The following is a 27,500-nucleotide window of genomic DNA, read 5'->3' on the forward strand; positions in this document are numbered from 1 at the left end:
TTCCCCCTCGTGGTCGTCGCCGTCAACCCCTTCGTGTTGTGAAGATCACCTTTGATGGTAGGACCCTTCCACCTTCTGTCATTCTTGCTGGTGCTAGGTGGTCTGTCCAGGAGTATATTCCTTCTCCTCGGCTTTGTAACAAGTGCTGGAGGTTAGAGCATGGTGCCCTCCGCTGCTCTGGGACTCTCTCTCTGTCCTTTGTGTGGGGGGTGAAGGTCACTCTAAGTCGGAGTGAACTTCTCCCAAAGCTCGCTGCCTCAACTGCGGTGAGGCCCATCCTACCTTCTCCCGTGCCTGTATCCATTACAAGCTTGAGGCAGCCGTCTTCAACTTGAAGCACCGGGAGCGTTTATCTTTTGCTGAGGCGAGGCGCCAGGTTCGCCGGCTCCCGCCTTATGCTAACGTCTCTTATGCTCGCGTGTTGCGCTCTTCCTCTCCTCGTCCTTCCCTCCTTCCTCAGACTCTCAACCGTTTCCGGGCCTTGGACCCTGATATGCCCACTGCCCCCTCCTCTGTTTCTTTGAGTTCTGTCCCGAAGGGTCCCCCTCCTGGTCCTCTGTCTGGGGTTCCCCTTCTTTCTACCCGGTCTGTCGTGTCTCCTGTGTCTTCTTCCTCGTCTCCCTCCGATCCTCCTTTCTGTGCTCTTCCTCCATCTATTAGCTCTCCCCGCCGCCTGTCGGTGCAGGCGGATGTCCATCGCTCTCCTAACGGCCGTCGTGTGTGCTCTCGTTCAGCTTCTCATGTTGAGACATTAGAATCCGTTGCCCGGTACGTAGTTGCTGGGACACCGGTCTCTTTAAGTCAGAAACGTAAGCCTGGCTCCTCTCCTTCCTCCTCCCCGGCAGGTAAAAAGGCTTCGCTTTCTTCCTTGGCCCCTACTTCTGGCTCTGTTGCTCCTTCCCCTCCCATTTCTGTGCTTGCGCCCCCTGTTCCTGCTATGGAGGTTTCTTTGGCCCCTGCTTCCCTTTCGGTTGCTGCTCTTGCTGAGGTACACTCCCCTCTTTCTACTCCCCCTCTTCCTGCTGCTGTCCTTGACTGCTCCTCTCCGTTGTCTCCTCCTTCGGACCCCGTCCGCCCACCTCTGGTCTGTTCTCCCGCTTCCTTCCCTCCGTCTTTGCTCAGTTTACCCATGCCCCCTAACCCTGACTTTGCTGACCCTGATCCCGACCCTGATATTCTTTAACGTGCTGTGTTGCTCTTTCACCTTTGTGTTTCTTCATTGTTCTTTGTTGTTCTTAATTTTCTCGTCGATGTCTATTCTTCAATGGAACGTTCGAGGTTACTACGGCAATTTCCTCGAACTCAAACTTCTAACTTCGCGGTTTTCGCCCCTTTTTTGTCTGTCTCCAGGAGCCGATGCTTGGTGCTCGTCCTGGTCGTTTTCGTGGCTATTCCTTTCTTTCCCCCCCCTTTCCCAGCCATTGCTGGGGCTCCTAATTCTTCTGCTCTCATGATCCGCGCAGATGTTCCCTTTGTTCCTTTACTTTTTCCTTTGCGTCTCCATTGTTCTGCTGCTCGTATCATTGTGGGGAAATGGTACACAGTTTCTTCCATTCATCTCCCCCCGAGTGTCCTGCTTTCTCTTCCTGATTTGAAACATCTCTTGGACTCCTTGCCGGAGCCTGTGCTCCTGCTGGGTGACTTCAATTGTCGTCATTCTCTTTGGGGTGATGTTTTGACGAATACCCGGGGTCGCCTTCTTGAGCCGTTTCTCCTCTCTTCTTACCTGTCTCTTCTGAATCCTGGTGAGCCCACTCATTTGGACTCTCGGACATGCACCCTTTCCTGTCTTGATCTTTCTCTCTGCTCTTCTTCTCTTTACTTAGATTTCACGTGCCAGGTTCTTGATGACCTCCATGGTAGTGATCATTTCCCTATCCTTGTTTCCTTTTTCTCTTTTCGCCCTTCCCTCTCTTTTCTTAGGTGGCAGTTTGCTAAAGCGGACTGGAACCTATTTACCCTCAGTGCTGCTCTCTCTGACCTCTCCCTTCTGCCTCTCCCTCGTGCGCTCCTCCTTTTTCATGACACTGTCCTCGACGCTGCTCTCTGCTCTATTCCTCGCTCTTCCTCTCGGGGTCCACGGAAGTGCGTTCCCTGGTGGAATGCGGACTGTGCTCGGGCTGTCCGCTGTAAGCGTGCAGCCTGGAAGAGGCACCGCTGGTGGCAGACGACCGATTCTTTTCTTTCGGAAAGCGAGTGTGGTGGCCGGTAGGGTCATCCGTATGGCTAAACGTGAATGTTGGACTTGTCTCTCCACAATTACGTCCGAAACTCCCTGCCACAGATCTGGAAGCGTTTCCGCATGATTACGGGTAAGTTCGTTCCCGATGTTTCCCCGGTCCTTCACCTCCGTGGTACTCTTGTGGCGGACTCGTTGCAGGTCGCTACCAAACTGGGTTCTCACTTTTCTTCTGTTAGCTCTGGTCTTCATCTTCCCCAATCTTTTCTTCTTCGTAAACCTGTCTTTGAGTCTCGTCCTTTAGATTTATGCACTCGTCTTCGACTTTCCTATAACGATCCCTTCTCTCTCTGAACTTCGTTCTGCCCTGGCCCTCTGCGGTTCTACAGCGGCGGGCTCCGATGGTATTCATTATGAGATGCTTCGCCATCTCCCTCCGTGCACGTCTCGGTATTTACTGTCTGTATAATCGAATATGGGAGTCGTCGTCAGTCCCTGAGGACTGGCTCGATGCCGTTGTCCTCCCTGTTCGCCAACCCGGGTCTCTGGGAACTTCCCCTAAGGTCTTTCGCCCTATTGTCCTCACAAGTTGTATCTGCAAAGTCTTTGAACGTATGGTTAACTTTCGTCTGATGTGGTTCCTGGAACACCATCACCACCTCTCCCCTTCTCAATTTGGTTTTCGCAAGTGCCGCAGCACGACAGATGTCCTGGTGAACTTGGAGGTCTATATTCGTACTGCTTTTGCTGCGAGGACCTCTGTTGTTGCCGTCCTTTTTCACCTGGAAAAGGCTTACGACACCACTTGGCGATATCATATTCTGTCCCAGCTTCATTCTTTTGGCCTTCGTGGTCATCTCCCTCACTTTCTCCGCAGCTTCCTCTCTCGTCGTCCCTTTTGGGTGCGCCTTGGTACCGCTCTCTCTGCCTCTCTTCAGCAGTACGAAGGTGTGCCCAAGGGTAGTGTTCTGAGCACTACTCTTTTTCTGGTTGCCCTCAATGGTCTTCTTTCCTCTCTTCCTTCAGGTGTCTTTTCTGCTCTATGTCGATGATCTTACTCTTTGCTGTCAGGGTGATGATTCGCCTCTCCTTCAGCGCCGGCTTCAACTTACAATTGATGCCGTGTCGTCTTGGGCCACCGATCATGGCTTCATGTACTCAACTTCTAAGATTTGTGCCATGTCTTACTCGAAAAACGGGTCGTTCTTCGTCCCTCTTTGTCACTTTATGGTCATCCCCTTGAGTACAAAGATTTCGCGAAGCTTTTGTGGTTATTTCTTGACACTCGTTTGTCTTGGTCTCCCCATATCTCTTACCTCCGTGTTGAGTGCTGTAAGGCCCTTGCCCTCCTTCGGGTATTGTCCCATACTTCTTGGAGAGCGGATAGGCGCACTCTCCTTGCTTTACATTCCTCTCTCTCCCTGTCTAAGCTCGATTATGGTTGCCCTACTTACTCATCTGCTTCTCCTTCTACTCTTCGCCGGTTTGATGCTTTGCACCATACTGGGTTGCGCCTCAGTTCTGGTGCCTTTCGTTCGACTCCCGTCCTTAGCTTGTATGTTGACACTCGCTTCCTGTCTCTCCAGGACCGCCGTGATCGCTGCTGTCTTCGCTATCTTGCGCGATCCTTACAACATCCTTCTTCTTTCCTCTGTCGTGCTTTAACTTTTACCCCTCCTGCGGTTCCTGTTCCTCTTCACCACCACCTTCTTTCTGTCCGGTTATCTCACTTACAGGATTTTCTTTCCATTCGTGTTTCTAATGTTTCTCCTCGTTGTTCCTTCTTTGTCCCCGTGGAGAGTTCCCCTTCTGCAGCTTTGTACCTCCTTGACCCGCATCACTAAAGCTTTTACCCTTCCTACGGTTCTAAAATGCCTTTTCCTTGAGCACTTTTCTTCTCACTCCCGCTCCGTTTCTGTCTTCACTGATGGGTCTAAGTCTGTGGACGGTGTTCATTACTGTTGTTTTTCCTGATCGCACTTATGTGTCGCTTACCTCCGGAGACTAGCATCTTTACAGTGGAGCTTTATGCTATTCTCTATGCACTTCGTTTCCTGCTTTTTCATTGTCAATCTTCCTTTGTAGTTGTTGTTGACTCGCGTAGTGCCCTCATGGCTCTCGGGTCCTTTAATCCGGTTAATTCAGTAGTTGTCGAAATCCAGCGTTGGCCGTTTCTTGTCCACAGTAAATTTAAGTCGGTTGAGTTTTGTTGGGTTCCCAGCCATATTGGGGTGTCTTTAAATGAGCGTGCAGATGCTGCCGCCAAGGAAGCTGTCTGCTCTTGTCCCATCTCTCGTAAAGTTATTCCATATTCCAACTTTTACCCGGTTAAACATTCCTCCATTCTTACCTGTTGGCAGGCTTCTTGGTCGTCTGTTAATGGTAATAAACTTCGTACTCTTAAATGTTGTTTCCTCGTGGCCGTCCTGCCACCGTAACCGGCGATGGGAAACAGCTCTGGCGAGGTTGCGTATTGGCCATACTCGCTTAACCCATAGTCACTTGATGGAGCACCGCCCTGCTCCTTATTGTCCTAATTGCATTGTCCCTCTTACGGTCGTGCATGTCCTTCTTGAATGTCCTGACTTCCAGGACAAGTGTGTCTCTTGGTTTCCGACTGCCCCTCGCGGTCGCCTGTCCCTCAATGGAATTCTTGGTGACTCGGATACTTTTGATATCTTTCGCCTGATGCGTTTTTGTTCCCGTATTGGCATCCTTGGTGATATTTAGTGCCCTCTGATTATTCCGCACATTTGATGGTGCTACATAGCCTTCCCGGTTTGGTGCGTTCTTTTGATAATTACTTACTTCTCAATATTTCTTACGTTTTTCTTCACTGTCAAGGGTAATTGAAAAATGAACTCTCAAAGTTCTCCCAACAAGTTAGGGGGGGGGGGGGGGAACTCTTCCCAACAACTTGAGGCACTCTTCCCAACAACTTGGGGGGGATACTCTTTCCCAACAACTTGGGGGGGACACACTCCCAACAACTTGGGGAGGACACACTCCCAACAACTTGGGGGGGGACACTCCCATCAACTTGGGGGGGGGGGACACACTCCCAACAACTTTGGGGGGGACACACTCCCAACAACTTGGGAGAAACACTCTTTCCAACAACTTGGGGAAAACACTCTTTGCAACGACTTGGCGGGACACTCTCCCTACCAACTTGGGGGGGGGGGACCACTCTCCCCACCAACTTGGGGGGGGGGGACCACTCTCCCCACCAACTTGGGGGGGGGGGACACACTCCCAAAAACTTGGGGGGACACTTTACTAATAACGTGTACACACTGTCAGTAACTTATGTACACTGTCCTAATAACTGTTGTACACTTTTCCAACAACTTGCAGCTATAAGATTCTTGACTTGATAAGAACAACAGTTAACTGCTTCGTGAGTTCCTCGAACGAGTACATCACTCTGCAGCACGTGCGCAATGACACGCTCACCCGTCGGGAAATTGAGACCGTGATGGACACACATCAATATGAGGTTAGTCCAATATGTTGTGAGTCTGTAATATAATTTGTAGGTCCAGTCCATGTTGAGGGTTAGTCCAATATATTCAGGCGATGAGTCACAATAACGTGGCTGAAGTATGTTGACCAGACCACACACTAGAAATTGAAGGGACGACGACGTTTCGGTCCGTCCTGGACCATTCTCAAGTCGATTGTGATGAGGAGGTAGGGACAGGCAATAAATAGGCAAGAGAGAGCTGAGGAGGAAAGTCAGGTGAAGGGGATAGTGGTAAATGAGAACTGCAGCAGGCCTATTGGCCCATACGAGGCAGCTCCTATTATAACCACCGAAGGAGATAGAAATAGGAAAAAGAAGGGGATAGCAAGGGAGCGTAGGAGAAGACAATAAACAGAAGAAGGGAGAAGAGAAGGAAAGAGAAAGAAAGAAATGGAAGGGGGAAAGCTTATGTTAAGTCACGTTTGTTAGAAAGATTAGAGCATTTGAGTATATACTGTGAAAGGGAAGAGTCCACAGCAACAAAGCCAGGACTCAAGTTCATGTTGGGTACATTGTTTATAAGAGCCGATTCTACAAGACGGCGTCTGTGTAGAGTAGAGGCAGGAAAGATTATTTTGGAGGAAGACCAATCAATGGGATGATTAGAATCCCTCACATGGCAGAAGAGAGCATTGTTAGTGTCTGCAGACTTAACACTTGTGTTCTTTAAGTCTGTCATTCAGTGTACGGCCAGTTTCGCCAAAGTATTGGAGAGGACAAGATGAACAGGAAATAGAGTAGACACCAGCAGCATTAGAAGCAGGAGGAGCAGTGTGAACTAGATTGCTACGAAGTGTGTTAGTTTGTCGAAAGGCGAGTTTAATGTCAAGAGGACGAAAGGTATTGGTAAAAGTTTTGAGTTCAGATATGAAGGGAAGGCATAGTACAGTGCTACTAGTGTTGGAAGCAGGTTTAGGATGAAAGAAATTTCGTTTAGATTGAGAGTGGGCACAGTTGATGAAATGCAAAGGATAACCAAGGCGAGAGAATGATTTGTAGATAAAGGCAATTTCAGAATCAAGAAACTCCTCAGCTCTCTCTTGCCTATTTATTGCCTGTCCCTACCTCCTCATCACAATCGACTTAAGAATGGTCCAGGACGGACCGAAACGTCGTCGTCCCTTCAATTTCTAGTGTGTGGTCTGGTCATCAAGTCCAATATATTGTTGTGCTGGTAAGATAACGTGTTGGTCCAGCTCATGTCAGGGCAATGTGTGTTGACAGCTACACCGCGGAGTTGGCTTCTTCCTAATGGATATGTGAACTCGGTCTTTTGTTAAGGACTGACATTGTCATTGAGAGACGTTGAGTTACACAAGTAGCCACATGTGCAACTCAAGGGTGTCGACTCAAGAGGACACCACTGACGGCAGAGAAAGCAACTGGTTTTTGGCGTTTAGTATATTCAGAAAGTAGCAGAGAGAACGGTAGTACAAGTAAGGCGTCAATGTATACAGTAAAGCCACTATCATGACAACTGCGAATTCAGTGTTGATATAATGGAAAAATATTATGATGCAAAGACAAGATGGTGTAGTGTGGGATTTACAGGAGACGGAATCAAGGAAATTCTTAGCAATATTAACTGCATCTCGGCAAGGAATGTGGGGAGCCCCATAGTGTTTCACACCCCTTGTGTGCCAACAGTGCTGGGGAAAATACGACACTATTACACAACTGTTGGCTGAGGAAGGAGAATGCGGCCAATGGTGTTGAGAGACACACAGATGTTACATAACTTTGCTTCCAGATGGTATTCTGCATGCAGATAATGTATGAGGTGTAGCAGACATTCGTGGGACTATGTTAGTCTGGAGTAATCCCATACATGCGAAACGTTATTATAAAGGTTACTCTCGTCTCACTGTTTCACAGACTTATTAGACAAGAAAGAGACAGGAATTGTCGCCAAGACGAATATTTGTTACTAAATTGATTTATAGGGCAACTGGTATCAACAACCTACTGATCAACTATTAACAATTTAATAGTAACCTTTATCAATTCTATTTCCAACTGATATTGGTAAATTCATCTCTTAAGGGGAATGTTGGGTATAACTCCACTTAAGGTGAATGTTGAATTTAATTCTCCGCTAGAGGGAAATGTTGGTTGTAACTCAAACATTGATGGAAAAGTTTGGCTATAACTTTTAATTTGAGGGGAATGTTGATTACACTACCACATGAAAAGGATAGTTGACTATAGCTCTCCAATTGAGGGCAATGTTCCTTGCAACTCTTGTGTTCCTTCCATGCAATCAATAAAAACGAACACAAATACCAAGATGGACACCAAACTCCCCAACAGTCTTCCGAGCATAGTGGAATCAAACGTCGTCCTTCTATCGGCCTGCTGTCTCGCCTCTCGTGGATCTCAAGATCTGAACAGAAGCAACCTGTACTAAATGTGGTAAAGGAACACACTCCGGCTGAGTAAGGGCCCTCGGAGCAATGGTTCTCACCAACACTCCGGAACATGGCCGGTGTCGGGTGTAACTAGATCCAAGTTGGTTGCAACTTTCCATCTGAGGAGAACATTGGCTGTAGCTCTGTTTGAGGGGAAATGTTTGCTGCTTCTCCCCACTTAGGGTGGGGGGGGAGAATGTTGGCTGCATCTCCGCTCTTGGTGGGGGATAATGTTTCCTGCATCTACCCATTGGGGGGGATATTGGCTGCACCTCCCCACATGGGGGGGATGTTAGCTGCATCTCCCCACTTGGGGGGGATGTTGGCTGGATCTCCCCACTTGGGGGTGAAATGTTGGCTGCATCTCCCCACTTGGGGGTGAAATGTTGGCTGCATCTCCCCACTTGGGGGGATGTTGGCTGCATCTCCCCACTTGGGGGTGAAATGTTGGCTGCATCTCCCCACTTGGGGGTGAAATGTTGGCTGCATCTCCCCACTTGGGGGTGAAATGTTGGCTGCGTCTCCCCACTTGGGGGTGAAATGTTGGCTGCATCTCCCCACTTGGGGGGGACGGGGGGGATGGCGGCTTTATCTTTCCACTGAAGAGAAATTTTCTACTTGCTTTCCACTTACCCTGAATCACTGGTGAAATACACTTACCTTAGGATGCTAGGTGAGCATATTTTCTTTTGGGCGCCAAAAGAGTATATTTTCCCTCGGTAAGAAAGTAGCATACTTTTCCTTGAGTTCCAAATGAGTATACTTCCCTTAGGCGCTAGGGAAGTATACATCTCTTACACCCTAGAGGTGCATATTTTCCTTAGAAAAGCACGTTTATGTTAACCACTACTTAAGCATACTGCCCTCAAGACCTAGAGGAGAATATTTTACTGTAACTTCACATACAGATGCAAGGTCAAGTGCAGAACTATTGCATTATGTTCGGCTGTACCTTCCCTGCTAGGTACAGTGTACAGTGACGATAACTGACCTGCGATGTACTTTGTGTTTATACTTGAATTTTGTATTGTCAGATCCTGTCTATTGCTGAGTCAGTGTGGAAGGAGATGAACAGGTGCTCGGTGAGGCAGCAAATCTCCATGACACAGGTGAGTGGAACATGGACAGTGTTGTAAGACGTGCGCGGCCAGGCTGCAGGTGTCGATGACACAGGTGTGTTATGTATTCCACTGTGACAGATGGCATGTTTTTCACCGTTACGTATCTGACAGATTGCATGTTTTCCACTGTTACCCATCTGAGATATGGCATGTTTTCCATTGATATAAATGTTGTGGTGCGAGCACTTGAGACGGCTGTGTTGTCAACAGGACGGACTGGTAAAGGCCTGGCAGCTGACCAAGCCTCGTATCCAGGGCTATGACGTGTTGCTGGTCGACGGAGCAGAGGACATCAGTGACGCCGTCTTGGATATCATCCTCAACCAACACTGTGCCAAGGTCAGCAGAGGGAGAGAACGGAGAGGGTAGAGCAGCAGGGGGGGAGGACGGAGAGGGTAGAGCAGCAGCAGCAGGGGGAGAGAACGGAGAGGGTAGAGCAGCAGCAGCAGGGGGAGAGAACGGAGAGGGTAGAGCAGCAGGGGGGGAGGACGGAGAGGGTAGAGCAGCAGGGGGGGAGGACGGAGAGGGTAGAGCAGCAGGGGGGGAGGACGGAGAGGGTAGAGCAGCAGGGGGGGAGGACGGAGAGGGTAGAGCAGCAGGGGGGGGGACGGAGAGGGTAGAGCAGCAGGGGGGAGGACGGAGAGGGTAGAGCAGCAGGGGGGGAGGACGTAGAGGGTAGAGCAGCAGCAGCAGGGGGAGAGAACGGAGAGGGCAGAGCGGCAGGGGAACGGAGAGGGTAGAGCAGCAAGGGGGGAGAACGGAGAGGGCAGAGCGGCAGGAGGGGGGGGGGAAGGAGAGGGTAGAGCAGAAGGGGTGGAGGACGGAGAGGGTAGAGCAGCAGCAGCAGGGGGAGAGAACGGAGAGGGCAGAGCGGCGGAGGGGGGGGGGGGAGCGGAGAGGGTAGGACAGCAGCGGCAGGGGGAGAGAACGGAGAGGGCAGAGCGGCAAGAGGGGGGGGGGGACGGAGAGGGTAGAGCAGCAGCAGGGGGAGAGAACGGAGAGGGCAGAGCGGCAGGGGGGGGAGGGAACGGAGAGGGTAGAGCAGCAGGGGGGGAGGACGGAGAGGGTAGAGCAGCAGCAGGGGTAGAGAACGGAGAGGGCAGAGCGGCTGGGGGGGGGGGACAGAGAGGGTAGAGCAGCAGCAGGGGAGAGAACGGAGAGGGCAGAGCGACAAGGGGGGGGGGGAGAACGGAAAGTGTAGAGCAGCAGGGGTAGAGAACGGAGAGGGCAGAGCGGCAAGGGGGGGTGGGAGAACGGAAAGGGTAGAGCAGCAGGGGGGCGAGAACGGAGAGGGTAGAGCAGCAGGGGGCGAGAACGGAGAGAGTAGAGCAGCAGCAGCAGGGGGAGAGAACGGAGAGGGTAGAGCAGCAGCAGGGGTAGAGAACGGAGAGGGTAGAGCGGCAGGGGGAGAGAACGGAGAGGGAAACAGCAGCGGGGGAGAGAACGGAGAAGGTACATCTCTACCCTATACTCCGTCAGGAAAACAGCAGGGAAGAGTACGGAGAAGGGAGAGCAGCCCACTACTCTATACTCTCATACAGCACCCTCTACTTGGTGTTGGCTATACTCTACCTTACACTCCATCACTCTTCTTCTACATTGTATTCTCTCTCGTCTACCCACACTATCACCCTTGCTCTACGTGGTGCTGGCTGCCATCTTCGCTATACTCCGTCAACTTTCCTTTACGTGGTGCTGGCTGTCATCTTCGTTATACTCCGTCAACTTTCCTTCACGTGGCTGTTGTAATAACCCTCTCCTTTGCACCCTTTACTCACTCTAAACACCCCAGGTTAACACTGCTTGCAGATCACTGTGACCCCTCGGTGAACTACCAGTTAATGTTGACCCTGACATATTAAGTGAGGAGGAAGCAACAAATGAAGGGACTATTAATTTTAAAGTAATGAATAAAGACTTACTGAAACACTGCCATTACCTTCCCGCTGACATACCTGAATGTATCTAGATTATTAATCTCTCGGGAAGGACAGAAACTCTCTAATCATGAACTCAAGGGCATTAAGATCCTTGGTAATGTAAGTGCTTGGGGAGCAAATTATATAATTTTATTTGACTAATTTAGATTCAAGGGACAACGGTTTTATCCATGAAATGGAGGGGCACCCAGGGGAATTCCAAATACCACACATATATATACGGCATCAGCATTAATCATAGGGGAACAAATAACTAAACACAAATACATTAGTAAACTTTATTTAATTTAAAACATGTATATTGAAATGAGATATATCCTAGCTGTAATTACCCTAAGAGGCTGTGATCCGACTCAATGATGTACATTAATACTCAAGCACTCTTTACCTTAATCCTGCAAAATTTTGCCAAAGATGTTGATGACTGCCCTCAGCCCCTTGATGCCTGACAGAGTTTCCACCCCAAAGCACTCCCAGAACACACTACCAAAATTTGTTTCACCAGCTTACCAGTGGAAGGATAGCCCCTCCCACAACTAATACAGCACCGGAGCTCCTCCTATTATTTTTTGCTACAGCCACCCATTAAAAACAAGGCCTGATTTCCGGCCCTTAAGGGCCAATAAGGGCTTGGCACTTATCTACTGCCAATCATCTTCCAGAATCTCTCTTGAATTCTGGTGAGCCCACTCATTTAGGCTCTCGGACTCGCTCCCTTTCCTGTCCCGATCTTTCTCTGTGCTCGTCATCCCTTTACTTAGATTTCGAGTGGAGGGTCCTTGATGACCTCCATGGCAGATACCATTTTCCTATCCTTGTTACCTTTTTCTCCTTTCACCCTCCTCTCTCCTTCCCTAGGTGGCGGCTTGCCGAGGCTGACTGGCGTTTCTTTTCTCTCTGTGCTACTGTTTCCGACCTCTCCCACGCGCCCTCCTTTTTCATGACACCGTCTTTGACGCTGCCCTCCGCTCTATTCCTCACTCTTCCTCTCGGGGAACGCGGAAGTGCGTTCCCTGGTGGAATGTGGACTGCTTGGGCTGTCAGTTGTAAGCGTGCAGCCTGGAAGAGGCACTGCCGCCAGCAGACGGTTGAGTCTTTTCTTTTGTTTCGGAAGGCGAGTGCAGTGGACCGTAAGCCCATCTGTGTGGCTAAACGTGCATGCTGGATATCTTGTCTCCACCGTTACGTCCGAAACTCCTCTGCCACTGGTCTGGAAGTGTATCCGCAAGATAGTGGGTAAGTTTGTTCCCGATGTCTCGCCGGTCTTTCGCCTTCATGGTGCTCTTGTGGTGGACCCGTTGCAGGTCCCAGACCTGCAACGAACAACGAACCCAGGTACCGAACTGGGTTCCCACTTTTCAACTGTTAGTTCTGGTTCTCGTCTTCCCCAATCTTTCTTCCTTCGTAAGCCTATTCTGGAATCTCGTCTGTAATGTACGATTATGTTACGTTGTTGGGTAGATTAGATACAGTGTTTAGTGAATTTCATATTTATTTAGTAGTTCTGGATACAGCAGTGTCGTAGACGTTGAGATGGAGCTTGGAGCAAAACAGAGCTGAGTGTGACCGGAGTTGCGGAGCGCTATGTGGAGAGCTTTGTAGCTCGATGCGGTCCTAGTCTGCTGTCTGTTCTGTGTCGAAGGTGCAGTGTCTTAGAGAAGATTAGAACTGCCTATGCCGAGGGCTACATTCTTGACTGGAAATTGTACTGTTGTCTATTCTCATATCGCTTCCTTATATTTAGTAACTACCCCCTTAGTAGGATAGGAGGGTGTGAAAACTGTTACCCGTAATTAGGGATAGGATTATAGCTTGTTTATTAGTGCTAATTAGTTACGCCATTAAGGTAATGAGATAATGGAGCGAGTATAAGGATTACTCTGTACACGTCCTTCAGATTTCTGTACTGATCTTCACCTTACCTATAACGCTCCCTTCTCTTTCTTTCTCTGAGCTGAATCTGCCCTGCCCTCTGTGGTTCTACGACGGCAGGCTCCGATGACATTCATTATGAGATGCTTCGCCATCTCCCTCCGTGCACGGCACAGTATTTACTGAGTTTGTACAATCCAGTCTGGAAGTCATCGTCAGTCCCTGAGGACTGGCTCGATGCTGTTGTCCTCCCTGTTCGGAAACCAAGGGGTCTCGGGTCATCCCCCAAGGACTTCCGCCCTATTGCCCTCAGGAGTTGTCTGTAAGCTCTTTGACGTATAGTTAACGTTGGTCTGATGTGGTTCTTGGAGCACTATCACTTCCTTTCGCCTTCTCAATTTGGTTTTTGCAAATGCCGCAGCACAACAGATGTCCTGGTGAACTTGGAGATCTATATCGAACTACTTTTGCTGCCAAGACCTCCGTTGTTGCCGTCCACTTTGTCCTGGAAAAGGGTTATGACACTACATGGCGGTATCATATTCTGCCTCAAGTTCATTCTTTTGGCCTTCGTTGGAATCTCTCTTCTTCCAAAGTTTCCTCTCTCGCTGTTCATTTCGTGTGAGGCTTGGTACCACTCTCTCTGCACTCTTTTCCTCTCTTCCCTCTATCGTTTTCTCCGCTTTATGTTTAATATTTGCTCTCAGGGTGGTGATTCGCCTCTCCTCCAACAGCGGCTTCAACTTGATTGATGCCGTGCCGTCTTGGGCCACCGATCCAAGTTCAGCTGCGTCTAAGACTTGTGCGATGACTTTTACTCGGAAGCATGTCATTATTCGTCCCTCTTTGCCGCTTTAGGGTCATCCCCTTGAGTACAGGGTTTCCACTAAGCTTTTGGGGTTAATTTTTGACACTCGTTTGTCTTTATCATCCCATATCTCTTACCTCCGAATTGAATGCTCTAAGGCCCTTAACCTTCTTAAGGTTTTGTCCCATACTTCTTGGGGAGTGGATAGGCACATGCTCCTCTATTTGCACTAATCTCTCGTCCTGTCTAAACTCGATTATGATTGCCCTGTATTCTTTTCTGTTAATGCTCCTCGCCGTCTTGATTTGCACCATACTTGGTTGCGTCTCAGCGATGGTGCCTTTCGTTTGACTCCCGTCCTCAGCTTGTACGATGACACTGGTTTCCCCTCTCTCCAGGACCGCCGTGATCGCTACTGTCTTCGCTATCTTGCTTTGTCCTTACAGCATCCTTCCTCTCGCCTCTGTCGTGTTTTAACTTTTACCCCTCCTGTGGTTCCTGTTCCTCTTCACCACCTCCCTCTTTCTGTCCGACTATCTCGCTTACAGGATTCTTTTTTCAGTTCGTATTTCTAATGTTTTTCCTCGTATTGTTCCTTCTTTGCCCCCGTGGAGAGTTCCCCTTCCAAAGTTTTGTACATCCTTGTCCCGCATCACTAAAGCTTTTACCCCTCCTACGGTTTTGAAACGTCTTTTTCTTGAGCACTTTTCTTCGCACTCCCACTCTTTCCATTTTCACCGATGGGTCTAAGTCTGCGAACGGTGTAGGCTACTGTTGTTTTTCCTGACCGCACTTATATGTGTCGCCTCCCTTCTGAGGCTAGCGTCTTCATAGCAGAACTTTATGCTATTTTCTCTGTTCTCCGTCTGTTGCTTTCTCATTCTCAATCCTCCTTTGTGGTTGTAGTTGACTCTCGTAGCGCCCTCATGGCTCTAGGGTCCTTTAATCCTGTTCATTCGGTGGTCATCGAGATTCAACATTGGCAGTTTCTTGTAAATTTAAATCTGTAGAGTTTTGCTGGATTCCCAGTCATGTTGGTGTTTCTTTAAATGAGCGTGTGGATGGTGCCCCTAGAGAAGCTATCCGTTCTTGTCCCATCTCCCATAAAGATGTTCCTTATTCCTACTTTTATCCAGTTATTCATTCCTCCATCCTTGCCCCGTTGGCAGGGTTGTTGGTCTTCTGTAGTTGGTAACAAGCTGCGTACTCTCAAACGTTCTGTCCCCTTCTGGCCTTCTTCCTGCCACCGTAACCGGCGGTGGGGTTAAACTGCTCTAGCAAGGTTGTGGATTGGCCATACAAGCTTAACTCATGGTCACTTAATGGAGCTCCCCCCTGCTCCTTTTTGTCCAAATTGCGTTGTCCCTCTTACAGTTGTGCATATCCTTGTTGAATGTCCTGATTTCCAGGACGTGTGTGTGTGTGTCTTGCTTTCCGACCGTCCCTCGCGGTCATTTGTCCTTCGATAGAGTTCTTGGTGAATCGGATACTTTTGATATCGTTCGCCTTATGTGTTTCTGTTCTCGTATTGGCATGATATTTAGTGCCCTTTTATTATTTTGCACTTTGATGGTGCTACATAGCCTTCCCGGTTTAGTGCCTTCTTTTGATAATTACTTATTGACAGTACAGGGGTCTTGTACTACCCGCACCTGACTGAGTGACAGCTGGCGGATGTCAGCTCGGGTGGACCTCGCTAACATGAACCCGGGTTCACTTCTTATCACTCCCAAACAGTCATGGATTGTCGTTAATCATGGCTGCCACAGTAGAGCAGAGCTTCGACGTGTTACGATGTCTTGCGTTGGTAGTGAGTTTCGAGTGGCGTTGAAGAGGATGGCATGGTGACAGGACAGGTGGGCCCTGCCTCAGCTCCTGGGCGACGCCATCTACCGGCGTTTACTTGTTATCCCGGTACTACTGGGCCGGTACACCTTCCATGCAACCCATCGTGCAGCTGAGCTTGGGCCGAGGTACAGGGTTATACCTCATCTGGCGATTCAGCAGCGCTCTGAAGGGGTAGTGCTGTTCGTACCCGAGACTACCGTGATGCATCTTGGTTTCCACAGACGACACAACCGCAAGTTTTGAGAGAGCTGACAAGTCGTTGCAATTAGCATACTTCTTCGTAGACCACTTGTCTTCCACCTCCTGTTTTCCTGCTAGTACGGACTATGGACAGTACAATTTCCACAGTCAACAATGTAGCACTCGGCGTGTACAGTTCTAATCGACCCAAGATGCTACAGCTTCGACACAGAGGAGACAGCAGACCTCGACCGCATCGAGCTACAATGCTCTCTCTCCCCGAGTTCAGACACTCGCAATTCCCAATCGAGCCGCCACGCTCTCCCACATAGAGCTCCGTGATTCCGGCCTCACTCCGCTCTCTGCTCCGCTCCAAGCTCCGTCTGAACGTTTACGACAATACCACCAACCGACTACTGTAATAAAGACTACTAAATAAATATGAAAACTCACTAAACAATGTGTATCTAATCTACCCAACAACGTAACATAAACGTACGTTACATTGGACGGACTACACGGCTGGTGAGCTTGGTTGGTAACCTTGAGATAGCTTCCCACCGTGATTTGACGTTGACTCTGGACTCTGCTCCGTGAAGACAGCATGCTGGACCAATACAACTTCGTTAGTGACATGAGGTGTCGGCCGGGTGACTGTACTCCAGTCACCCCTTTCGGGTATCTAATTGACGAGTTACCGGGAACAAGGGGGAGAATTTTATGTAACGTGCCTCAGACCCCGATCTTATCACAGGTGGGTCATCCCCAGACTTGCTGATCTCGATCCTTGGTTCACGTGGGATTGGGAGGCTGGAACTGGTGTACCATCACACCTGAGAAAGACAGACAACTGGCAGAAGCATGGATTTTACTCTGGGGTATAGGAAGTTGGGAAAACCCTGGAGCAAGGCAAAGTATGCTACCTGAGTCATGCACATCAGTAAATACACACCATTGCCTCTACAGGAATATATTCTGAACTCTACCAAACCTGACTAAGGGAGTTAACTAACATTTTGCTGTACAGTTCGCGACCTTCTTACCATGGGGTGACAAGATTGAACTCGACTTTTGGTGAGATTTGACAGAAGGTCATCCTCTGCATCTGACTCGGTAAATGAATCATTAGACAGGTCTGGAAATAGACTTTCTTTAAAGCAGCTCTAGTTCCTCCCTCGCGTGATAAGATTTTAACTTATTAATATGGATGGTTCTCTCAACTTGGTCCTCGAATATACCTTTTGATAACAAAATTAACCGGACCTTTCCTTTCAATACTCGATTAGGGCCCTGCCATCTAGGTGCAAGTTTCCTACTTTGATTCGCCGAAGCCGCTTCATTAACTCTCAACACAAGATTCCCGACTTTAGACTAAAGAGGTCGTACCTTGTCATAATGCTGAGCATAAGCCCTAGCTACAATTCTCCATGCATTTTTCATCTTATTTAAAACCTCTGATGGGTAATCTTCACCATATATAATGTTATGGCTGTTAAGCAGACCTGATGGGAAATTACATGAATGACCTGTGAAAAGCAAAAGGGGTTGAGTGTTAAATGACTGATGGATGGCAGTGTTCAGCAGGACATATGGCAGGTGTTCGTCCCATGAATTTGCATCATGCTCTGCAAGAATTGCAAGCATATCGTTAACCGACCGGTTCGTCCGTTCTGTCATACCGTTATTCTGAGGGTAATAAGCTGGAGGTTTCTACAATTTTACATACTTCTCTAAAAGTATTCCCATTAAATTCCTGACCTCAGTCAGAAACTAACACTTTAGGGTCAGTTTCTTTACTTCTACAATTTAGGGAACACAGTGACAAACCTATCCAAGAACGCCTTTGCAACAGTTCGAGAATCTTTGAGGCAGTGCAATCAGGATGGTGTATCTGGACAGATGGTCAACCAACACCATCACGTACCGATTTCCTGAAAGACTGATGAAGATCAATCAGATCAGCCCCCACTCGATCTAAGGGTTCAAAAATTTATATGTATAAAGCCCTGTGATCTGTACAAATGACAAAGTGACGTTGGAAAAAATACGGCCCAAAGTATGACAATTTCTACCACAGCCAAAGCCTCCCTATCCGTTGCAGAACAACGGACTTCCGGCCCTGAAATCAGGTACTCCCAATACTGAAGTAGTAATGAGTTGACTTTTTAATATTGCATAAGCGTTATCAACCTCTGGTTTCCAAATTAATTTAACATTTTTCTTAGTGAGCTCAGTTATGGGTGCTGATGTACTTGCATGACCCTCAATGTGGCGACGGAAGTATCCGGCTGCTCCAAAAAACCTACAGATATCCCTTGCCGTCTTTGGTGTTGGTATGTCAGCAATGGCGCGACAGGAGTCGGGGTCATGTCGGATACCGTCTGTGCTCACCTGGAACCCCAGAAACTTGAATTACTGAGATGCCAGAGTACACTTCCCTATGTTCAATTTAAAATACGCCTTATCTAACAATGTCAAAGTCTCGGTCAAATCTCGAAGGTGCTCATCAAACGTTCTAGAGTAGATAACCACATCATCCAGGTATGCTAATGAGTGCCTTCCCAAGACTGGACTGAGGATATAATTAATTGCCCTCTAAAATGACAAAGGAGCTGTCTATAACCCAAAAGACATCCGCAAGAATTGATAAATATGAACCCCATCAGAGAAAACAGTCTTCTTTCTATCCGTCTCCGAGACGGGAATGGACCAATACGCCGAATTGGCATCCAGAGTGGAAAAGTACTTGGCTGCCCTAAACTGATCTATTATTTCCTGAATCCGTAGCAAAGGGTTCACATCACCTTTAGTAATTTCATTGACCTTCCGGTAGTCAACACAAAACCTGTAACTACCATCCGGTTTACGTAACAACACCACTGGCGACAACCATGGTGACGTGCTAGGCTCTATCACATTCTGTCTCGACATCTTCTGACACTCCTCCCTAATTACTTCTTTTGCCCGTTCGTGAAGCCTCCATTGACGAGTATATATAGATGATGATCAAATGTAGGAATAACATGTTCATTTCTATCCAGAAGACCGATTTGGTCGTCTTCCATTGCAAACAGTCTAGGGAATTTACATAATATCCGTCTCAAAAGTTTCCTATATGTTGCACATGTTGCAAGTCCAGTGCTTAAATGAACTTGCCTACTTCTTGAGTATTACTATTTTTCCGTCTCGGTCTTGTACTCCCCCTGTTTAATATCATCTGTAACATAAAGTGCAATACAGTGCGCTGTGGTGGCTGGAATCTCCTCTTGGCTTTGATGCTAAAAAATTCGCGTATTGTCTACAATTGTAGCCTGCGACAACCTATCACCTGCCCTGAAACGATAGGTTTTATGCAAGAGATTGACAACTGGAATAAGGGCACCTTTATCAAGCACTGTGATTAAATGATGACGAATTAACAACCTGTCACATCTCCCAGCCACCTGAAGGGTGGTACCTGGTGCAATGTGACGTCCCACTGATACTTTAATAAATTTAACTGAATGGGGTGGGCAACATTGTTTCATCAAGGTGTATAACCCACCTGACTTATGTGTCTGGAGGAGACTTAAATAACAACCTAGGGTAGTGAATGTTGTACTTCTGTTTCTTACTAATGGAAGCAACCACTGGTGGTGGATCTACCATTCTAATAGGATAAACTACCTGTCCCAACTTAAATCTGCAATTCTTTGCTTCTTCATGAGCACTCCTTCCCTATCCGGGCCGTTGGCACAATGAGGGGGCTTGGTGGTCGGCTGCCGGAGTGTGATGCTTCATGGGACAGTCCTCTGTCCTTTTGTAGCCTTATGCTCCTGCTACTGTCTTCTCTAATTTTGCCGGATCGCTTTTCCTTTTCCATAAGTTTGGTTTTCTCCCCTTCTCCTTTCTAATTGCCATTTCCTGCCCCCTCCCCGCTCAGCTCGTTGTCGCCGTGTGGGGGCTTCGTGGGCGGCTGCCGGAGTGTGATGCTCCTTAGGACAGTTCTCTGTCCTTTTCTAGCCTTGTGCTCCTGCTGCCGTCCTCTCCAATTCTGCTGGGCACCTTTTCCTTTTCCTTCTGTTTCGTTTTTCTCTCCCCTCTTCTCCTATCTGCTTGCCGTTTCCTGCCGACCTTTTGCTCGTTCTGGTTCTTCCATGGACTTCTTCTATTTTGACGCCCGGGTGCTTGAGGCGGCATACTCATGCACCCGTAGAACTGCAGTACCCGACGTCGAGAGCGAGGGGAACCTTTAATTGTCAATCCCCACTTCGTCACTGAACCCGATCTCGACGGACTGTCGGTTTCTTAAGGTGGCGTTTGTGGGGCGTATACTCACGACGCACCCCTAGGAGGCCCCGACAAGATCGGCGATAGCTTCTTGTTGGGTGTCCTGCCTCTAATTGTGGCTCCATGGTGGGTGTGGGGGCACATTCGTGAGTGAATTCTTCTTTTCGTCAAGATGATAACCCCTGTTTCGGCTGCTTCTGGCTTACCTTCTCAGGCTCGTGGGGTGGGCGACCAAGCCCCCGAGTCGGTCCGTATTGGAAGACCGGGCTCTGTAGCCTCCGCTGCATTGGGCCCCGACCTTGCTCCTCCTTTGGCCTCTCTGACTCCTTCTCCTGGCTCCCCTCCCTCCTCTGTGGTTGGGTCGAGCCCCAAGCCCCCAGTGGTGACTACCTCGTCCCCTGGCGCGGCTCCTTCTCTAGTTGTAACTACTGCGCCTTTTAACCCCTCTCTCTCTGGGGGTTCTCACCGCCGTCCTCGTCACGGCCGCCCTCGCTCGATTCCTTCCAGTTCTGCTACCTATCAAGCCTTGTTTGGTCCCGCTTCGTGGGCCAAATATTTTGATCATCTCCCTCTTGATTCTGCGCCTCCTGACGATTTCTCCCTTCATCGAAATCTCATTGATTCCGTGGATGCCTCCATTACTTTCAACCCCACTCGTCTCGGTACACCTGTCGTTGCTGCTCCTTCTCAGGATGCTGCTTCCCGCTTGGCTGCCTTATCCTGCCTTGGCGAGACCCCCGTTCGGGTCTCGAAGAACGCTCAGTTGAATGCCAGTGTTGGCACTATTTTGCTCCCGCCCCATGTTGCAACCGGTGTTCGGGACCTGCGCGACTGCCACGACGATATTCGCCATATCCTCGCTGCACAGGGCCATTCTATTCTCCAGGTGGACACGTTTACTCGTCCCCCTCGTGGTAGTCGCCGTCAACCCCTCCGGGTTGTGAAGATTACCTTTGATGGTAGGACCCTTCCACCCTCTGTCATTCTTGCTGGTGCCAGGTGCTCTGTCCAGGAGTACATTCCTTCTCCTCGGCTCTGCAACAAGTGCTGGAGGTTTGGGCATGGTGCCCTCCGCTGCTCCGGGACTGTCTCTCTCTGTCCTTTGTATGGTGGCGAAGGTCACTCTAAGTCGGAGTGCACTTCTCCCCAGGCTCGTTGCCTCAACTGCGGTGAGGCCCATCCTACCTTCTCCCGTGCGTGTGTCCATTACAAGCTTGAGGCAGCTGTCCTCAACCTGAAGCACCGGGAGCGTTTATCTTTTCCTGAGGCGAGGCGCCAGGTTCGCCAGCTCCCGCCTTATGCTAATATCTCTTATGCTCGCGTGTTGCGCTCTTCCTCTCCTCGTCCTTCCCGCCTTCATCAGACTCACAACCGTTTCCGGGCCTTGGACCCTGATGCGCCACTGCCCCCTCCTCTGTTCCTTTGGGTTCTCTCCCGAAGGATCCTCCTCCTGGTCCTCTGTCTGGGGTTCCTCTTCCTTCTACCCGGTCTGTCGTGTCTTCTTCCTCGTCCCCCTCCGATCCTCCTTCCCATCCTCTTCCTCCATCTATCGGCTCTCCCCACCGCCTGTCGGTGCGGGCGGATGTCCATCGCTCTCCTAACGGCCGTCGTGTGTGCTCTCGTTCGGCTTCTCCTGTTGAGACACTGGAATCCGTTGCCCGGTACGTAGTTGCTGGGACACCGGTCTCTTTAAGTCAGAAGCGTAAGCCTGGCTCCTCTCCTTCCTCTTCCCCGGCGGGTAAGAAGGCTTCGCTTTCTTCCTCAGCTCCTCCTCCTGGCTCTGTTGCTCCTTCCCCTCCCGTTTCAGTGCTTGCGCCCCCTGTTCCTGCTATGGAGGTTTCTTTGGCCCCTGCTTCCCTTTCGGTTGCTGCTCTTGCTGGGGTGCGCTCCCCTCTTTCTACTCCCCCTCCTCCTGCTGCTGTCCTTGACGGCTCCTCTCCGTTGTCTCCTCCTCCTCTTCCTCCGGACCCTGCCCGCCCACCTCCGGTCTGTTCTCCCGTTTCCTTCCCTCCGTCTTTGCTCAGTTTACCCATGCCCCCTAACCCTGACTTTGCTGACCCTGATCCCGACCCTGATATTCTTTAACGTGCTCTGTTGCTCTTTCGCCTTTGTTTCTTCCTTGTTCTCTGTTTTTGTCCTTTCTCTTCTCGTCGTTGTCCATTCTTCAATGGAACGTTCGAGGTTATTACGCCAATTTCCTCGAACTCCAACTTCTGATTTCGCGGTTTTCGCCCCTTTGTGTCTGTCTCCAGGAGCCAATGCTTGGTGCTCGTCCTGGTCGTTTTCGTGGCTATTCCTTTCTCTCCCCCCCCCCAGCCATTGCTGGGGCTTCTAATTCTTCTGCTCTCTTGATTCGGGCTGATGTTCCCTTTGTTCCTTTACTTTTTCCTTCGCCTCTCCATTGTTCTGCTGCTCGTATCTTTGTGGGGAAATGGTACACAGTTTGTTCCATTTATCTCCCCCCGAGTGTCCCGCTCTCTCTTCCTGATTTGAAACACCTCCTGGACTCCTTGCCGGAGCCTGTGCTCCTGCTGGGTGACTTCAATTGTCGTCATTCTCTTTGGGGTGACGTTCTGACGAATACCCGGGGTCGCCTCCTTGAGCCGTTTCTCCTCTCTTCTTCCCTGTCTCTTCTGAATTCTGGTGAGCCCACTCATTTGGACTCTCGAACTCGCACCCTTTCTTGTCTTGATCTTTCTCTCTGCTCTTCTTCTCTTTACTTAGATTTCACGTGGCAGGTTCTTGATGACCTCCATGGAAGTGATCATTTCCCCATCCTTGTTTCCTTTTTCTCTTTTCGCCCTTCCCTCTCTTTCCCTAGGTGGCAGTTTGCTAAGGCAGACTGGACCCTATTTACCCTCAGTGCTGCTCTCCCTGACCTCTCCCTTCTGCCTCTCTCTCGCGCTCTCCTCCTTTTTCATGACACTGTCTTCAACGCTGCCCTCCGCTCTATTCCTCGCTCTTCCTCTCGGGGTCCACGGAAGTGCGTTCCCTGGTGGAATGCGGACTGTGCTCGGGCTGTCCGCTGTAAGCGTGCAGCCTGGAAGAGGCACCGCCGTAGGCAGACGACCGATTCTTTTCTTTTCTTTCGGAAAGCGAGTGCGGTGGCCCGTAGGGCCATCCGTACGGCTAAACGTGAATGTTGGGCATGTTATGTCTCAACAATTACGTCCGAGACCCCTCTGGCCCAGATCTGGAAGCGTATCCGCAAGATAGCGGGTAAGTTCGTTCCCGATGTTTCACCGGTCCTTCACCTCCATGATACTCTTGTGGCGGACCCGTTGCAGGTCGCTTCCGAACTGGGTTCCCACTTTTCTTCTGTTAGCTCTGGTCTTCATCTTCCCCAATCCTTCCTTCTTCGTAAACCTGTCCTCGAGTCTCGTCCTTTAGATTTCTGCACTCATCTTCAGCTTCCCTATAATGATCCCTTCTCTCTCTCTGAACTTCGTTCTGCCCTGGCCCTCTGCGGTTCTACGGCGGCGGGCTCCGATGGTATTCATTATGAGATGCTTCGCCATCTCCCTCCGAGCACGTCTCAGTATTTACTGAGTCTGTATAATCGGATCTGGGAGTCGTCGTTAGTCCCTGAGGACTGGCTCGATGCCGTTGTCCTCCCTGTTCGCAAACCGGGGTCTCTGGGTACTTCCCCTAAGGACTTTCGCCCTATTGCTCTCACAAGTTGTGTCTGCAAACTCTTTGAACGTATGGTTAACGTTCGTCTGATGTGGTTCCTGGAACACCATCACCTCCTCTCCCCTTCTCAATTTGGTTTCCGCAAGTGCCGCAGCACGACAGATGTCCTGGTGAACTTGGAGGTCTATATTCGTACTGCTTTTGCTGCGAAGACCTCCGTTGTTGCCGTCCTTTTTGACCTAGAAAAGGCTTACGACACCACTTGGCGTTATCATATCCTATCTCAACTTCATTCTTTTGGCCTTCGTGGTCATCTCCCTCTCCTTCTCCGCAGCTTCCTCTCTCGTCGTTCCTTTCGGGTGCGCCTTGGTACCGCTCTCTCTCCCTCTTTTCAGCAATACGAAGGTGTGCCCCAGGGTAGTGTTCTGAGCACTACTCTTTTTCTTGTTGCCCTCAATGGTCTTCTTTCCTCTCTTCCTTCTGGTGTCTTCTCCGCTCTCTATGTCGATGATCTTACCCTTTGTTGTCAGGGTGATGATTCGCCTCTCCTTCAACGCCGGCTTCAACTTGCAATTGATGCCGTGTCGTCTTGGGCCACAGGTCATGGCTTCAAGTTCTCTACTTCTAAGACTTGTGCCATGACTTTTACGCGGAAACGGGTTGTTCTTCGTCCCTCTTTGTCACTTTATGGTCATCCCCTTGAATACAAAGATTCCGCGAAGCTTTTGGGGTTATTCCTTGACACTCGTTTGTCTTGGTCTCCCCATATCTCTCACCTCCGTGTTGAGTGCTCTAAGACCCTCCTTCGGGTCTTGTCCCATACTTCTTGGGGGGCAGATAGGCGCACTCTCCTTGCTTTACATTCCTCTCTCGTCCTGTCTAAGCTCGATTATGGTTGCCCTGCTTACTCGTCTGCTTCTCCTTCTACTCTTCGCCGTCTTGATGCTTTGCACCATACTGGGTTGCGCCTCAGTTCTGGTGCCTTTCGTTCGACTCCCATCCTTAGCTTATATGTTGACACTGGCTTCCTGTCTCTCCAGGACCGCCGTGATCGCTACTGTCTTCGCTATCTTGCGCGGTCCTTGCAACATCCTTCCTCTCGCCTCTGTCGTGCTTTAACTTTTACCCCTCCTGCGGTTCCTGTTCCTCTTCACCACCTCCCTCTTTCTGTCCGGTTATCTCGCCTACAGGATTCTCTCTCCGTTCGTATTTCTGATGTTTCTCCTCGTGTTGTTCCTTCTTTGCCCCCGTGGAGGGTCCCTCTTCCGCGGTTTTGTACTTCCTTGACCCGTATCACTAAAGCTTTTACCCCTCCTACGGTTCTAAAACGCCTTTTCCTCGAGCACTTTTCTTCTCACTCCCGCTCCGTTTCTGTCTTCACCGATGGGTCTAAGTCAGCGGACGGTGTTGGCTACTCTGTTGTTTTTCCTGATCGCACTTATATGTGTCGCTTGCCTCCGGAGACTAGCATCTTTACAGCGGAACTTTATGCTATTCTCTATGCTCTTCGTCTCCTGCTTTCTCGTTGTCAGTCTTCCTTTGTGGTTGTTGTTGACTCTCGTAGTGCCCTCATGGCTCTCGGGTCCTTTAATCTGGTTCATCCAGTAGTTGTCGAGATCCAGCATTGGCTGTTTCTCGTTCACAGTAAATTTAAGTCGGTTGAGTTTTGTTGGGTTCCCAGCCATATTGGTGTCTTTAAATGAGCGTGCGGATGCTGCCGCTAAGGAAGCTGTCCGCTCTTGTCCCATCTCTCGTAAAGGCATTCCGTATTCCGACTTTTACCCGGTTATCCATTCCTCAGTCCTTACCCGTTGGCAGGCTTCTTGGTTGTCTGTTACTGGTAACAAGCTGCGTACTCTTAAATGTTGTGTTTCCTCGTGGCCGTCCTCCTTCCACCGTAACCGGCGGTGGGAAACAGCTCTGGCGAGGTTGCGTATTGGCCATACTCGCTTAACCCATGGTCACTTGATGGAGCGCCGCCCTGCTCCTTATTGTCCTAGTTGCATTGCCCCTCTTACGGTCGTGCATGTCCTTCTTGAATGTCCTGACTTCCAGGACGAGCGTGTGTCTTGCTTTCCGACCGCCCCTCGCGGTCACCTGTCCCTCGGTAGAATTCTTGGTGACTCAAATACTTTTGATATCGTTCGCCTTATGCGTTTTTGTTCTCGTATTGGCATCCTTGGTGATATTTAGCGCCCTCTGATTATTTTTCGTATTTGATAGTGCTACATAGCCTTCCCGGTTTGGTGCCTTCTTTTGATAATTACTTACTTACTTGCCATTTCCTGCCGAACTTTAGCCTGTTTGGATTATTCTTTCGAACCACTACTATTTTCACGCCAGAGTTTTTGGGAAGGCTTACTCATGCACCCGTAGAACTGTAGTACCCGACATAGATAGCAAGGGGACCCTTTTATTGTCACTCCTCCTTTCGTCACTGAATCCGATCTCGATGGACTGACGGTTCTTAAGGTGGCGTTTGTGGGGCGTATACTCACGACGCACACCTTGGGGACCCTGGCATTTTAGCGATAGTTTTTTGTTGGGTGTCCTTCTAATTTGTGGCTCCATGGTGGGTATGGGGGCCACAATAGTAAATGAATATCTGACTCTAGTTTCATGTCAAATTCAGTAATTCTTATCCTTTCTCAGGCTCTGTAGTCCCGCTGCATTGGGCCCCGACCTTGCTTCTACTCTGACCCTCATGACTACTCCCCTTGGCTCCTCTCTCTCCTCTGTGGTTGGGTCGAGCCCCAAGCCCCCAGTGGTGATCACCTTGTCCTCTGGCATGGCTCAGTCTCTAGTAGTGACTATTGCACCTTTTAACCCCTTTCTCTCTAGGGGTTTTCAACGCCGTCCTCGCCACGGCCGCGCTCGGTAGATTCCTTCCCATACTGATGCGTTTCAAGACTTTCGTCCCGTTTTGTGGGCCAAATACTCTGATCTCTTCCCTCTTGATTCTGCGCCTCCTGACGATTTCTCCCTCCATAGGCACCTGGTTGATTCAGTGGATGCCTTCATTACCTTCAACCTCACCCGTTTCGGTACACATGTCATTGCTGCTGCTCCTCAGAATGCGGCCTCGTGCTTGGCCACCTTATCCTGTCTTGGCGAGACCCCTGTTCGGGTCGCCAAGAATGCTCAGTTGAATGCCGGTGTTGGCACTATTCTCCTCCTGCCCCAGGTTGTGGCCGGTGTTCGGAATCTGCAGGACTGCCACGGTGATATTCGTCATGTCCTCGAAGCCCAAGGCCACTCTGTCCTCCAGGTGGACTCATTTACTCGTCCCCCTCGTGGTCGTCGCCGTCAACCCCTACGGGTTGTGAAGATTACCAATGATGGTAGGACCATTCCGTCTTTTGCCATTTTTGCTGGTGCCAGGTGCTCTGTTTGGGAGTACATTCCCTCTCCTCAGCTCTGTACTAAATGCTGGAGGTTTGGACTTGGAACGCTCCACGGCTCCAGTACTGTTCTGTGTGTGGGGACGAGGGTCAAGTCGGAGTGCACTTCTCCCGCGCGTGTATACATTACAAGCTTGAGGCAGCCATCCTCAACTTGAAGGAAGGGGAATGTTTGTCTTTTCCTGAGGCAAGGCGCCAAGTTCGCTGTCTCCTTCCTTCTGCTAACATCTCTTATGCCCGCGTGTTGCACTCTTCCGCTCCTCGTCCTTCTCGCCTTCCTCAGTCTCGAACCATTTCCGGGCCTTAGACCCAGAC

The 27,500-nt window shown here is 49.8% G+C and overlaps 1 protein-coding gene across 1 annotated transcript in view; it reads left to right on the forward strand.

The window, feature by feature from the left end:
- Positions 1–27,500, forward strand: part of LOC138355199 (F-box DNA helicase 1-like) — a 71,044-nt gene that overhangs the window by 19,044 nt on the left and 24,500 nt on the right. Inside the window, exons 2-4 of the mRNA XM_069310053.1 lie at positions 5,537–5,678; positions 9,148–9,222; positions 9,445–9,573. Coding sequence (XP_069166154.1) covers positions 5,537–5,678; positions 9,148–9,222; positions 9,445–9,573 — 346 coding nt within the window. The remainder of the gene's footprint in view (positions 1–5,536; positions 5,679–9,147; positions 9,223–9,444; positions 9,574–27,500) is intronic.

Source organism: Procambarus clarkii, chromosome 66 (genome assembly GCF_040958095.1).
Source record: "Procambarus clarkii isolate CNS0578487 chromosome 66, FALCON_Pclarkii_2.0, whole genome shotgun sequence".
Classification (NCBI taxonomy): Eukaryota; Metazoa; Arthropoda; class Malacostraca; order Decapoda; family Cambaridae; genus Procambarus; species Procambarus clarkii.